The sequence below is a fragment of the Ranitomeya variabilis genome, chromosome 4 (assembly GCF_051348905.1).
Source record: "Ranitomeya variabilis isolate aRanVar5 chromosome 4, aRanVar5.hap1, whole genome shotgun sequence".
NCBI classification, from domain to species: Eukaryota; Metazoa; Chordata; class Amphibia; order Anura; family Dendrobatidae; genus Ranitomeya; species Ranitomeya variabilis.
This window is the reverse complement of record NC_135235.1, coordinates 645,683,421-645,699,644: the sequence shown is the minus strand read 5'-3', so window position 1 is coordinate 645,699,644 and position 16,224 is coordinate 645,683,421. Positions and strand designations below refer to the sequence as shown.

Sequence of the window (16,224 nt, the reverse complement as noted above, 5' to 3'; positions counted from 1 at the left end):
TGCTCTATATACCCCTGTGCGGGCTGTGCTCTATATACCCCTGTGCGGGCTGTGCTCTATATACCCCTGTTCGGGCTGTGCTCTATATACCCCTGTGCGGGCTGTGCTCTATATACCCCTGTGCGGGCTGTGCTCTATATACCCCTGTGCGGGCTGTGCTCTATATACCCCTGTGCGGGCTGTGCTCTATATACCCCTGTGTGGGCTGTGCTGTATACTACGCGGGCTGTGCTATATTATGCAGGCTGTGCTATATACTATGCAAGTTGTGCTATATATTATGCGGGCTTTGCTATATACTATAGGGGGTATATTATATTCTATGGGGGAGGCCATGTTATATACTATGTGGCTGTGTTATATACTATTGCGGGGGTATATTATATTCTGTAGGGGAGGCTGTGTTATACTATGGGGGTATATTATATTCTATGGGGAGGCTGTCTTATACTATGGGGGGCTGCATTATATATTATGGAGAGGTGGGCTGTATTATATTCTATGGGGGGCTGTATTAGATTTTATGAGGGATGATTGCATCATACTCTGATGGGGCTGCATTATATTCTATGGGGAGGTGGGCTGTATTCTATTCTATTTGGGGCTACATTAAATTCTATGGGGGGGCTGTATTATATATATATTCTATGAGGGGTGATTTCATCATACTCTATTGGGGGGCTGCATTATATTCTATGGGGGGTTACATTATACTCTGTAGGGTGGTGGCTGGATTATACTCTGTAGGGTGGTGGCTGCATTATACTGTATGTGGGCTGCATTATACTGTATCGAGGACTATGGGGAATACGTTATACTATATGAAGAACTATGGGGTGCATTATACTATGGGAAGTGAATTGTACTACATGGATGACTATGGCGGTGCATTATACTATATGGAGCAGTATGAGGAGTGTATTATGCTCTGTGGAGGACTGAGCAGTGTATTTTAATATATGGAGGACTATGGTGCACATTATAATATATGGAGGACTATGGGGTATATTTTACTAAACAAGTAAAATGCTGCATATTCAGATTGTTTTTGCCGGAACAAAAATCATTGTTCTCAGCAGCACATCGCCAGCGTAAACTGTAGATGTGCTGCTGATAACATGATACTGTATGGTGATCTGTTAGTGATCGTTCTGTCCCATCATTCTGTCTCAGACGGTGGAAAGAGGCCGGGAAACAAGCGTTGAACAACTTCAGTATGGTCGATCAAACTCATTTAGTGGCCTGAGATCAGCGCATGTAAGTAAATACAACCGAAATGCTTCTGTGTGATGTGCAATATGTTAGCATTTGGGGCCCCATTTTAAACTTTGCCTAGGGCCCCACTTTGCCTAAAACCGGCCCTGCCTACAAGTGTACAAAGATATTATACAGTCACCGTGTGACAAGTGGGCCTGTGTAACTTCAAATGCCAGGGCTGAATTTTAGTCCCAGTCCGGCCCTGTGTAAATCCAACAAGTCCAACCATATATCTTTTAATGGTACTTCCAAAGTACATGCAAACAACCACAAGATGGCAGTCAAGTTACTGTCACCCTAAAGAAGCCAACCATAGATAAAAACTTGAATACATTTTTATTAAGGAAACAAATAAAGACAATACATCAAATATTAAAAAGCTACTTCATTCTATCCGGGTAATACCCCATGGGAAAAACGATGAGAGGCACACTATATGCTCTATCTAGAGAAATAAAGTGCATAAATCAAAAAGCTGCCCATACTTCATGCCAAACACATAGATAATATATGGTGCTCTCAGCATCCCCATTCTAATACCAGTGTCTCCTGTTTTTAAAGCAGTCCTTTGTACCATTAAACCTTATCGTAACTTCATTAACTAACTATGTCACAGATCATAATAAAAGGTAAATAAATAGTACAGATGTCGTTACCTAGATAAGGTCATAAATATACAAAAATTAACTAGATAAGGTCATAGATCGTGTGCATCCTCTCCTGATTTTTCCTGGCGCCCCGATGCGCGTTTCGCCCTTGCTTCTTCCGGGGGCCCCCAGATAGAATGAAGTAGCTTTTTAATATTTGATGTATTGTCTTTGTTTCCTTAATAAAAATGTATTCAAGTTTTCATCTATGGTTGGCTTCTTTAAGGTGACAGTAACTTGACTGCCATCTTGTGGTTGTTTGTTTATAGTATGCGTAAACAGCTCTGCAGACTCAACCATGTGTGCTACCCCATGCTCAGACGGGCAGCTGGAGACTTGGGAGCTGTGAGGAAGCAAGTGCGATTGGGGTGACAACTCTGAGGACTGGAGTAGTTGTGATTGTGAAGTTGACATGGAGGAGAGCCCACTTGAATGAGCACTTGATATCCGTTCAAGCACCTGCTGTTTTTGTGCATCATCTGGAATTTTTGGCGATGCTTGTAGCGATGGTCGTAAGAAAGGGATCGTATCAGATTGTCCACGAAAAGAAGTAGACATCTTACTTTGGCTGGAAGATGGTCTTTCTTCTGCAGATGTTACTGTTGCTTTACCACCTACCCCACGGACACAACCTTTTTTTACCTTTCCAACACGCCTACTCCCCTTTCCACCACCAGCAGGCCTTTTGCCACTCATTTTAGTGCTTAATTGGCAACTCTGTATCTGAAGTTGTTGGTACAACAACCGATGGATGAAAACCGAGCAGAACTCAGTGGCCAAACTGTGGTACTAGGCCCAAAACTATCAACTGGATTAGATGCAGTGAAAATAGAGATACACAGGCGGTATAGTTTGTTTCACAGGCGGGCTACTCTGCTGACGTGCAGACACTGCTACTAAGCCCAAAACCCCAAAACGATTTACTGGGTTAGATGCAGGAAAAATTGAGATACACAGGCGGTGTAGCTAGCTTCACAGGCGGGCTACTCCGATGACTATCAGACAATGCTACTAGCCCAAAAGGATTGGCTGAGCTAGATTACATCAAATGCTGTGACTAACATTTGCACAGCACTGGCTCAGACCTGCCTGGCAAACAGTGCAATGAACTGATGTAACCTTCCCTGACTCCCTAAACCTATCTCTCTGACAATTTGCTGGCAAAAAAAGACTCTTTGACTGTATAGCGCCCACAGCAGCAGCGGTGCCGTCTAACACTAAGCTGCAGCAGTGAGGAAATGGTGACGACGGGGCAAATGGCTGGTTCTCATTGGGCAAGGAGTGACATGTGACATACACAGCCAATGACACATGCCCTTGCATGTCTGCATCACATGCACATCGCTGTGTGTGTGCGCACTGCTGATAGGCTGAGAGACTGCACCGCCCCACTGTAATGCGGGAAAGAAAAAAAAAATGGAGATCGGTGTTATTTCAGCACAGATCTATCCCCCGCCGTCCCCTGCCACCCACTATACACTGAAACAGTCCATTAACAATGATAAACAGTTTTAATGTGTAAATCAAGCTAGGCTTTTGGTGAACGAACAGTTATCGAACAGAAACTCGAACAGCCGAATTTTAAGCAAATTGTTCGGGTTTGTCGAACGACTCGAACACCGCCCAAAACAGCTCGAATTTGAAATTGGCGAACAGTTCGACTCGAACACCGCTCATCTCTATTCACTAATTCATGACAATATGACCTCTTTTGGCATGGTGCATTTTCCTGCTCATAGTGTTTTCCAACCTGCTATAAGACGATGATCATAGTCTGCCATCAAGCCTAGGTAAGCTCTACTATCCAAACATCCATCCACAGGTATTTGAGGATTGACAATCCACCAAATAAACATTCTAACATTACCCAATGTCCTCCAACCTGAACAGTTGATGCTCGAGAAGGAGAGTTGATCGAATCATGCTGGATGTGCCAAATTCTGAACATTTCATTAGCATGGTGCAACATAAATCTGTATTCACCTGACCAGACAATGCTTTTCTGCAGCTCAGTGATATAACTATTGTTCTCAATCACCAGCTAGAGTTGCCATTGTTTTTCCAAAACTGCACTGGTAGAAATGGTTGTCTTCTGATATAGCCCATCATTGCATAGGAATGATGAGTTGCGCTTTCTGACACATAAGCTAGAGGACTTCTGTTGTATTTGACTAGAATTTGCATGACAGTGCAGTGGCAGTAACATTCTTGGTATAATCTCTACATTGATAAATGTAGAACCCCAAAAGGTTGGCAGTTTGAGAAGTATTGGCCTGTCTAATCTATCACTGATGATCATACTTCTCTTGAAGTCTCTAAGATCACTCAATGTTTGGAATCACATTGAAACAGATAGAAAACCTGCTCACCAGGGTTGAAGGTCTATCTACAAAAATACCACTCAAGAAAAGGCTGGTGTCTGCAATAAATTGGTGGTCCATTCAGTGAATAATATTGGTGGATAAAACAAGACCGAGAACAGACCTTCACAGCCGTCTACACATCATAGGTGAGATCTCATGACACCTTCTCTCCATCTACCTGATGATCCTGAGGAACATTGGGATTTTCTTGTTTACAGTCTTGTGGAAGAAGAGGATGAGGACATCTCTCTGGTGTTGTCATCTTACTGGATAGAACTGGAGGAAACAGATACAGGGACTGAATTCATTATTTACATACAGATAATTATAGGCCGTGTGTATTTAGTCCTGTCTATTACCTGGTGATGTGAGGGGCTGGGGAACCTCCATCATGATGTCCTTGCACAGATCTTTGTGTCCTTCTAAATACTCCCACTCCTCCATGGAGAAATAGATTGCGACATCCTGACACCTTATAGGAACCTGAGACATACAATGATAGTCATCCCCTGATCCCTTCATAGGGTCACTGTATAATGTCCCAGAATTCCCAGTAGTGTCACCTCTCCAGTCAGCAGCTCAATCATCTTGTAGGCGAGTTCTAGAATCTTCTGGTCATTGATCTCCTCATGTATCAGGGGGTGAGGTGCAAGCCCCGTGATGGGGCTCAGGGGTCTTCCCCATCCCTCAGACACAGGGGCCTGACAGCGCTCACTAGAGGTCTTCTTCACTACTGTGTAATCCTGGTTATGGAGAGACATTAATAAATCTCACTATAGACATTTACAAAGTGCTCACCTCTCCAGTTCTGGCCATTATTCTCATAGATAAAAAAAAGATGTAATGTGACATCATCTCTCACCTCTCTAGTAAGCTGGAAGAGGATCTCTAGGGTGAGGTGTAATATCCTCTCCACCATCTTGTCTCTGTCACTATCCATCCTTAATGGCCAATCAGGAAAATTCTCTAATAGGAGACCTCCACTGAGAGGATCCGGTATTGTAGGGTCCTGAATAAGATGGAGATGTAAAAATGTAAGGAAATCCCATGTGAAAAATACAGTTACTGAATTTAATATGAGTAACTTATGATGAGATAATGTTTAAATGTTGTATTCCCTTTTCTCGTAATGGCTGTTATATGAATGGAACAGTTATCAATGATAGTTCCTCCAGGCTCCCAATCACTGGCTGTTGGACACTACTTTGGCCACTGATTGGCTGCGACGTTCCTGTGTTCATCTGGACGTAGCAGGAAGTATAGAGACTGGTGGGGTACTAAAGCTGCTTTAGAACTGGCACAATAGAGAACTGGTAATGTGAGTACTGTATTACCTTATTATTTTACCGCATTCTGTATTTCTTCATCTGTTATAAAACCTATTCACATCTCAGTCACCAACGGTGGAATCAGCATCACCAATAGGAGATATGCATTGACAGTGTCACGACTCCTTCAGTTTGTACCAAGGTGTTACGCACATATTTGTTCAGACTCATGGACTACATTACTATCATATTTCCCTCCCCTCTCATCTTCTCCATGCTGCAATATATTATCGTAGTACTTCTCATGTCTCATTCACACACCACATTTTGAGAAGTTTTTAAATACTTTCTTTCACCATTTTTTTTTTAACTCTACATACGGTAAGTTTGTTTCCCCTTAGCCTATCCCATTACACAGAGAGTTTGTCATTTTTGACCGCCTCAGAAAAACTCCACAAGTACACACCTTTTCACCAGAAGAATGACTGAAATCCTGTCATAGTTCAGTAAAGGGAAGGCTTGTTAGCGCTCTACTTTAATTCCCTTACCGACACGGTATGTCATATGCCTGTTCCCTGACTTTAATGCAGACTCGCACACCGAGACCGCACCTTTACCGGCACATGACAGCTGATTTAATCAGCCATCATGTGTCTCAAACAGCAGCGGGTGGAGCTGGCGTTTATAGAAGATTGTGATTTTCCCTATACATAGCAGTGCTTATGTACTGCAATGTATAGCACAAGCTATCAGACGATCGCAGTTCAAGTCTCCTAAGGGGATTATTAAATATCGTAAAAAAGTTAATGATGTTTTTTAAAAATATGAAAAAATAATAAAAAGACACAAATATGCCCCATAAAAAATACACATATTTGGTTTTGCTGCATTTGTACAAGTCTGGTCTATCAAAATATCAAATAAGTTAATCAGTTAGGTAGACAATATAATGAGCAAAAAAAAAAATGAAATGGTGAAATGGCAAAATTACGCTTTTTTTCCGAAGCAACATTGCAGTAAGATGCATTACAAGACAATCAAAACATCATATCTACTCCAAAATAGTATTAATAAAAACATCAGCTCAGAGCGCAAAAAATTAGACTTCGCACAACCCCAGATCACAAGAAAAAAAAACATTGTTCTCGAAGAATGGTGACAAGAAAGTATTAGTTTGCTTGTAAGAATGTCAATTTTTTTCATCACTTAAAGAAAAAAAAAATGTTTGAATTACGGGATATTTTGAGGTCATTTTTACTGCAGAGTGAACATGGTAAATGAAAAACCCCCAAAACATGTGAACTTGCACTTTTTTTGCTACTTCAATGCACTTGGAATTTTGCTTTCCACAATACAGTACATCATATCATAAAATCAATGGTGCCATTCAGAAGTACAACTTGACCTAACAAAAACAAGCCCTCATACGGCTAGATTGACATATTGGCTTGTGAAAGAAAGGGAGGAAAAACGGAAAAAAAAAGAAAAGGAAAATAGCCCAGTTGTTCGGGGTTAAAAAGTAAGCCCATTTTAATAGCTTTTTTAAAGAAAAAAAAATACAATGTAGGTAGAGATAACAAACTCTAATATATCTTATCAGAAAATTTTGTTTCTTTGTCTTCCTGGCTTGATTTTTGCTCTCAATTCACAAGTGAAATCTGTCATTGAAGACAGATTTTCAAATGACTGAGATAGAAGATAATAATTGCTGCTCATAATATTCTAAGGAGGGAGGAGCTAACACGGACTTTTTGCAGCATGTTCTCCTGAAAGGACAGGCATAATTTACATTAACCTGCATGAGAAAAAACATCCATTTTATCTGAGGTCACCAACAGAGATAGAGCCTCCTCCATTATATCTGAGGTCAGTGACAGAGATAGAGCCTCCTCCATTATATCTGAGGCTACAGACAGAGATAGAGCCTCCTCCATTATATCAGAGGTCACTGACAGAGATAGAGCCTCCTCCATTATATCTGAGGTCACTGGCAGAGATAGAGCCTCCTCCATTATATCTGAGGTCACTGACAGAGATGGAGCCTCCTCCATTATATCTGAGGCTACAGACAGAGATAGAGCCTCCTCCATTATATATGAGGTCACTGACAGAGATAGAGCCTCCTCCATTATACCTTAGGTCACTGACAGAGATAGAGCCTCCTCCATTATATCTGAGGTCATTGACAGGGATAGAGCCTCCTCCATTATATCTGAGGTCATTGACAGGGATAGAGCCTTCTCCATTATATCTGAGGTTACTGACAGGGATAGAGCCTCCTCCATTATATCTGAGGTCACTGACAAAGATAGAGCCTCCTCCATTATATCTGAGGTCACTGGCAGAGACTGAGCCTCCTCCATTATATCTGAGGTCACTGACAGAGATAGAGCCTCCTCCATTATATCTGAGGTCACTGACGGAGATAGAGCCTTCTCCATTATATCTGAGGTCACTGACAGAGAGAGCTTCCTCCATTATATCTGAGGTCACTGACAGAGATAGAGCCTCCTCCATTATACCTTAGGTCACTGACAGAGATAGAGCCTCCTCCATTATATCTGAGGTCATTGACAGGGATAGAGCCTCCTCCATTATATCTGAGGTCACTGGCAGAGACTGAGCCTCCTCCATTATATCTGAGGTCACTGACAGAGAAAGAGCCTCCTCCATTATATCTGAGGTCACTGATGGAGATAGAGCCTTCTCCATTATATCTGAGTTCACTGACAGAGATAGAGCCTCCTCCATTATATCTGAGGTCACTGGCAGAGACTGAGCCTCCTCCATTATATCTGAGGTCACTGACGGAGATAGAGCCTTCTCCATTATATCTGAGGTCACTGACAGAGAGAGCTTCCTCCATTATATCTGAGGTCACTGACAGAGATAGAGCCTCCTCCATTATACCTTAGGTCACTGACAGAGATAGAGCCTCCTCCATTATATCTGAGGTCATTGACAGGGATAGAGCCTCCTCCATTATATCTGAGGTCACTGACAGAGAGAGCTTCCTCCATTATATCTGAGGTCACTGACAGAGATAGAGCCTCCTTCATTATACCTGAGGTCACTGACAGAGATAGAGCCTCCTCCATTATATCTGAGGTCACTGACAGAGATAGAGCCTCCTCCATTATATCTGAGGTAACTGACAGAAATAGAGCCTCATCCATTATATCTGAGGTCACTGACAGAGATAAAGCCTTGTCCATTATATCTGAGGTCACTAACAGAGACAGAGCCTCCTCCATTATATCTGAGGTCACTGACGGAGATAGAGCCTTCTCCATTATATCTGAGGTCACTGACAGAGAGAGCTTCCTCCATTATATCTGAGGTCACTGACAGAGATAGAGCCTCCTTCATTATACCTGAGGTCACTGACAGAGATAGAGCCTCCTCCATTATACCTGAGGTCACTGACAGAGATAAAGCCTCCTCCATTATATCTGAGGTCACTGACAGAGACAGAGCCTCCTCCATTATATCTGAGGTCACTGACGGAGATAGAGCCTTCTCCATTATATCTGAGGTCACTGACAGAGATAGAGCCTCCTCCATTATATCTGAGGTCACTGACAGAGAGAGCTTCCTCCATTATATCTGAGGTCACTGACAGAGATAGAGCCTCCTTCATTATACCTGAGGTCACTGACAGAGATAGAGCCTCCTCCATTATATCTGAGGTCACTGACAGAGATAGAGCCTCCTCCATTATATCTGAGGTAACTGACAGAAATAGAGCCTCATCCATTATATCTGAGGTCACTGACAGAGATAAAGCCTTGTCGATTATATCTGAGGTCACTAACAGAGACAGAGCCTCCTCCATTATATCTGAGGTCACTGACGGAGATCGAGCCTTCTCCATTATATCTGAGGTCACTGACAGAGAGAGCTTCCTCCATTATATCTGAGGTCACTGACAGAGATAGAGCCTCCTTCATTATACCTGAGGTCACTGACAGAGATAGAGCCTCCTCCATTATACCTGAGGTCACTGACAGAGATAAAGCCTCCTCCATTATATCTGAGGTCACTGACAGAGACAGAGCCTCCTCCATTATATCTGAGGTCACTGACGGAGATAGAGCCTTCTCCATTATATCTGAGGTAACTGACAGAGATAGAGCCTCCTCCATTATATCTGAGGTCACTGACAGAGATAAATCCTTGTCCATTATATCTGAGGTAACACTGACTTTAGGCAGTGAGAAGACTACTGGTTTCCTCAGTGCTAGACAGATAGGAGAATATTTCTGTGCGGTATGTATGTTTGAACAATGGATAATGTTCAGGGCAGAAAATGAATATCACTGCCCTTTACTACACCAAGTAGGAAACTACAAATATCTAACCGGGTTCTGAGTGTAGATCAGTAGATCTCTATCCCCTCAGCCTCCTGGCCACTGAGCTCGGTGCCAAACAGAATTTTTCCACATTGTTTACTGCAGTATTTACAGTCGGCAATCTGCCTAGTGTGATGGGACTTTATGTGTGAGGAAACCACTAAGCTGTTACGTGTGTCAGTTATCAGGTACATCCTATGATACTGCACACTGTTTTTGTTATAACTGTAAAGTATAAGGATGAAGTAAAAGCGAGCCCACCCCTTGAGTAGGGTGGATTATACACTTTATATTAAAATCAGTAAAAGTATTTCTCGAAACAACTCACTTTAAATTGCCATTTTATTAACAATTTCTCAGGAACTGTGGAATTTTTAAAGGGAACCTGTCACCCCCAAAATCGATGGTGAGGTATGCCAACCGTCATCAGGGGCTTATCTACAGCATTCTGTAATGCTGTAGATAAGCCCCCGATGTTACCTAAAAGAGGAGAAAAAGAGGTTAGATTATACTCACCCAAGGGTGGTCCCGCTGCGGTCCGGGTCCGATGGGTGTCTCATTCCGCTCCGGCGCCTCCTATCTTCATTCCATGACATCCTCTTCTGGTCTTCACGCCGCGGCGGCAGCGCAGGCATACTTTGTCTGCCCTGTTGAAGGCAGAGCAAAGTACTGCAGTGCGCAGGGACAGGTCAAAGAGGCCCAGCGCCTGCGCACTGCAGTACTTTGCTCTGCCCACAACAGGGCAGACAAAGTACGCCTGCGCCGCAGCCGCGGCGTGAAGACCAGACCAGGACCACCTCACTATAGAATTATAAGGGCTTATTTCACACTTGGCCATTATAAGCATCCAACTAGAATTCCTCATATAATATCAAATAATAATATTCCAATTTTCATTTTACCAAAGTTGTTCAAGAAATTAAAGCTGAGCTCTGATTGGTTGTTGTAAGAAAAGTTCTTATTTTAGAGATTATGATAAATGAGGCCCCAACTTTTCCCCATAAATTTCCCTAATGGTATAAAACCCACAATCCTCCTATAATGTGAGGTCTCGGTGTTTCCTCCATATTCTGCCCCACAGTCTCCTCCTCCAGGATCAGTGTCCCCAGTACAGGACCGACGCCACAGACATTTCATGGGAAATCCCTTTATTCTAAACTATTACAGCCGAAATTAGGGAAATTACAGTTTCTTTATTTCTCCAGATTTCTATGGAGAAAAACCCAACATTTCCATTCCCTGTAATCTCCATCATCTATCCCCAAACCAGAGCGCCCTCCCCTGTATACATGAGCACAGCCAGCATCCTATTACTGTACATATACACATGGCAGAGCTGGGGGCACTATCTCCGGGGATGGAGGGGTTACCGCCCAGTAATGGGGGATCTCCAGCACCTACCTCCACCTGCAGAGCCGCACACCACATATATGGCGGCTGTTCTGTGCGCACAGGACCTGTGATGAGGTCACAGGAGGGGAGGAGTCAGGGGTCACATGATCAGGGGCCTCAGTGTATGCAGGACTCTGCTGTGCTGGTTGTCATGGTGCTGGATGAGGGGAAGTTTATGTGTGGGGTCAGGAGGGGTTTACAGGGTGGATGTAGCAGAGCCGTGTGTGTACGAGGTGTACGGAGCGGAGCCGCGTGTGTACGAGGTGTACGGAGAGGACCCACATTTGTACGAGGTATACGGAGCAGAGCCGCCTGTGTACAAGGTGTACGGGTGGAGCCGTGTATGTACGGAGCGGAGCTGTGTGTGTACGAGGTGTATGGAGCGGGGCCACATGTGTATGAAGTGTACGGAGTGGAGCTGCGTATGTAAGAGGTGTGTACAGGATAGGATGACAGAGCTGTCCATCACAGAGTCCCAGACACTCTGAGCAGAGGAATCATGACAGTACCCCCTCTTCAAGGGGACCACTGGGTCCCCAGGTTTCCCAGGAAACCTATGGTGAAAAGCTGTGACCAAACGATCAGCCTTCAGTGAATGAGCCGGAACCCAGGATCTCTCCTCAGGTCCTTATCTCCTCCAGTGAGCAAGATAGTGGAGGGAATTTCGGACGCTCCGAGAATCCACAATTCTCTGCATCTCTTACTCTAAACCTCCATCAACAGAGACTGGAGGAGGAGAAGAGACAGACAACACAGAAGGAACAAACTTCTTTAACAGGGATTTGTGAAAAACATTGGGGACACGAAGGGACTGTGGAAGCTTTAACCTAAAGGCAACTGGATATACGACCTCCAAAATCTCATACGGGCCAATGAATTTCAGGCCCAACTTTGCCGAAGGTACTTTTAACCTTATATTCTTGGGTGATAACCAAACTTTATCCCCAACTTTGAAAATGAAACCCGCCGAAAGTTTCCTATCGGCCTTATGTTTTTGCCGAAACTGAGCCATCCCAATATACCTCTGAACCTCCCTCCAAACATAAAGTTTCTGAATGGTCACCTCCACTCCAGGGCATCCGGAACTCATCCTAGAGAATTCACAAAAAAAGATGAAAACCATAATTACACAAGAAAGGAGAGGTTCCAGTTGACTGATTTGCCTCTTGCTGAGTTCAACAGTCGGGTCAAAATGAGGACCAGTCCTCCTGCTGAGCAGCCACAAAACATCTTAAAATTTGTTCTAGGGATTGATTCATCCTCTTTGACCGTTTGTTTCAGTGTGATAAGCAGAGGAAAAAGACAAATCAATCCCCAACTTCCTACAAAATGCCCTGCTGAATTTAGAGACAAATTGGACCCCCTATCAGATACAAAGTTTGAAGGAATTCCATGCAATCTCACCACAAGATTGATAAATAACCTGGAAAGTGTTTCAGCATTAGGTAATCCGCATATCGGAACAAAGTGAGCTTGTTTACTAAATCGGTCAACTGCCACCAAAATGACCGTTTTTCCACCAGATAAAGGCAAATCCGTAAGTAAATCCATGGACAAATAAGTCCAAAGTCTTTCTGGAATAGGAAATGAAGCTAATTCCCCTGCCGGCCATGACAGACTTTGGGGCGTGCGCAGATCTCACAAGAGGATACAAATTCCTTAACATCGTTAAGCATGGATGGCCACCAAAAGAGTCTAGCAACAGCTTTCTGGGTGGCAGTGACTCCTGGGTAACCACTTACGACGGAGGCATGAAATTCATGCAATAGACGTAATCTAAGATACACAGGCACAAATAATTTAAATTCAGGAGTAGCGGATGGGGCCTGTGACTGGACCTCATGAATTTCAGCTGCCAATTCTGAGGATACCATAGAAATCACAGAGGAATCCTAGAGGAAGAATGGAGGATGGTGGTTCTGGAGGTGAGACGGAACCAAGGCTGCGTAACAAAGCGCCAGCCCTAACATTCCTAGACCCCGGTCTGAAAGTGATGGAAAAATTTCAGCTAGAGAAAAATGAGGACCATCTGGCCTGTCTAGGGGTTAACAGTTTAACAGATTCAATATAGTCTAAATTTTTATGATCTGTCATCACAGTAACAGGATGAATAGCTCCCTCCAAAAAATGTCTCCATTCTTCAAAAACTAATTTGACCGCGAGCAGCTTGCGATTCCCCACTTCATAATTTCTTTCAGCAGATTCCTGGAGAAAAATGCACATGGATGCAAGTTAGTCAGATTTTTGGAACCTTGAGACAAAACAGGCCCCACCCCAACCTCTGAGGCATCCACCTCTACGATGAATGGTTACTGGAGATCAAGTTTAATCAAAACTGGAGCGGACATGAAGCACTCCTTTAATTTATCAAAGGAATCAACAGCATCCAACGACCAAACCTTAAGATCCGCCCCCTTTCGTGTGAGGTCAGTGAGGGGTTTAACGATCTGAGAAAAACCCTTAATAAACTTTCTGTAGTAATTAGCGAACCCTAAGGCTGCCGTCACACTAGCAGTATTTGGTCAGTATTTTACATCAGTATTTGGAAGCCAAAACCAGGAGTGGAACAATTAGAGGAAAACTATAAGAGAAACATATGCACCACTTCTGCATTTATCACCCATTCCTGGTTTTGGCTTACAAATACTGATGTAAAATACTGACCAAATACTGCTAGTGTGACGGCAGCCTAAGAATTGTTGCAATGCTTTCAGATCACAAGGTTGAACCCAATCAATTATAGCCTGCACCTTCTCAAGGTCCATTTTAAACCCTTCAGCTGGCACAATGAACCCTAGGAATGATATCTCCTGAACACAACAAGTACATTTCTCCAATTTAGCAAACAAAGAATTTTCCCTGAGTTTCTGTAAAAGAATTCGAACGTGCTCATAGTGAGATTTCAGATCAGGTGAAAAAATTAGAATGTCATCCAGGTATACCTCAATAAACCTTGCAATAATATCAGAGAAAATGTCATTCATAAAGTTCTGAAAGACTGCAGGTGCACTGGTTAACCCAAAAGGCATGACAAGATTTTCAAATAAACCATCCATCGTTAAAAACGCTGTTTTCCACTCATCACCCTTCCAGACACGTATCAGATTATATGCTCCTCTGAGGTCAAGCTTAGAAAACCATTTCGCCCCGTAAGCTGATTATATAGGTCAGTGATAAGTGGAAGCGGGTGAGTATTCTTAACTGTAATTTTGTTCAGTTCACAGAAATCGAGACAAGGATGGAGGCCACCATGTTTTTTTTTCACAAAAAAGAACCCCGCAACTACAGGCAAGGAGGAAGAACGGATATGACTCTTCTGTAAACTTTCATTTACATATTCCTTCATAGCGGTCCCAACAAATTATACAGCCGAGCTTTAGGCAATTTGGCATTAGGAAAAAGATTTATAGCACAATCATAAGGACGATAGAGGCTGAGATACTTCCGCCCTTTCTCAGAGAACATATCTCCGAAGTCTTTCAGGTAAGCCAGCAGACCCTCCAGACTAGCAGAGCAAATTTGTACGGAGCCAAGACATTTCTTATAACAGTAGGAACTCCATTTAACAATATCCTTCCCACACCAATCAATATAAGGATTATGGAAATGCAGCCATCGAAATCCCAACACCAACCCAGCAGGTACATTATCCAACACATAGCAGGAGATGGACTGAAAGTGAAGAGTTCCCACTCTAAGTGTGAATTTCACCTTTACCAGCTGGACTAAATTCTGAAGTAACAGTGTCCTGTCAATGGCGACAATTTGAATAGGTCTTTCCAATCTAACTGTCCCTAATCCTAATTTAAGAACCAGTCCAGAGTCAATTAAATTGGTGGCAGATCCAGTGTCAATGAAAGCAAGAGGAGATCCTCCATTGGTTTCATTTCAGGTAAGTGAACAGACTTGGGCAGGACGACTGAAACCCCCTGTCATTCACCACGTCTCTCACAAATTTGGCGATCCCTTCAAATGGCCTGGGTCATGACCTCCCCCAGGGAACAGGGTGGAGTATGCAAAGTCAGAGCATCCTTTAGAGTATCAGAAAGGCCACGTGTTTGGGCTTGGCTGCACCCCGAAAAATATAGTGCAAAACATATACAAAAATAGTGAGGTATTGGTTGATATTTTGGCCAAAATACGCAAGCTCGTAACCCACGCCAAGGGTCCTCACGCTTACAAGTCCTACACTAAACTAAATAGCAAAGCCACTAGAGACTCAAGGTCTACAAAAATTCAATTTTCAACATCAGAAAAAAAATAGGCAGCAACACTTACCTGCCCAGATCTTGGAACAAATGCACTGCAGGGTGCAGCCAGCCCATAAAGCAAGCCAAGCCCAAACACGTTTGGTCTCGCATGGGGGTGTTCGCACTGGGATGCATTGAGAGTGTGCTGGCCAGCCCGCCTAATCGAAAAGTAGGGGCGTGACTATTAGGCTGTGAACTAGACACTATGCAGTACCAGTGTGTGAACAACGCCCTATGTGGGCCTTTATTGTGCACTTGTATACTGGGCAGGGCCGTATTTGCCACTAGGCACTGGAGGGCACGTGCCTAGGGGCGGGAGGCTGCAGGGGGCGGCACCAAGACAGAGAAGAACTTCTTTTTTTTTTTTTTTTTTTTCTTTTAAACTCCCCTTCCCTCCCTCCGTTAGACAACCCATGAAATAGGTTGGATTTTTGGCATTTCCAGGCCTCCGTACCTTGTGAGGTCACACTCCTTGCAGTAGCCGCCGTCCATCTTGGATTTCCCTGGTATCCAGGGACGCTACCAGCCAGAGCGTCCCTGGCTTTGTACACGCGGTGCTTTCATTTTATCATCCTGTCATCCTTCCTGGCTCCGTGCTGCTTCACTTCCTAAAACCTACAGCTGCACTCTCCCCACCGCCCCCCTTCCCCCCTGGATCTCGGATTACAGCTATCTACCGCATTGTGTGCACAATC

The 16,224-nt window shown here is 43.6% G+C and overlaps 1 protein-coding gene across 3 annotated transcripts in view; it reads right to left on the bottom strand.

The window, feature by feature from the left end:
- LOC143767368 (uncharacterized) overlaps positions 1-15,758 on the bottom strand; it is a 43,311-nt gene extending 27,553 nt beyond the window's left edge. Inside the window, exons 1-5 of one of the 3 annotated variants that reach the window (XR_013213702.1) lie at positions 11,289-11,332; positions 5,130-5,276; positions 4,831-5,010; positions 4,627-4,750; positions 4,446-4,543 (exon numbers count right to left, since the gene is read on the bottom strand). Coding sequence is in view for 2 of the 3 variants with exons in the window: in XM_077255653.1 (XP_077111768.1) it covers positions 4,446-4,543; positions 4,627-4,750; positions 4,831-5,010; positions 5,130-5,276; positions 11,289-11,315 (576 nt within the window). In the remaining variant the exon portion in view is untranslated. Of the gene's footprint in view, positions 1-4,445; positions 4,544-4,626; positions 4,751-4,830; positions 5,011-5,129; positions 5,277-11,288; positions 11,341-15,557 lie in introns of those variants that run through there. The other 2 variants (XM_077255654.1, XM_077255653.1) reach the window with 2 other exon arrangements.
- Between the last annotated feature and the right edge of the window lie 466 nt (positions 15,759-16,224).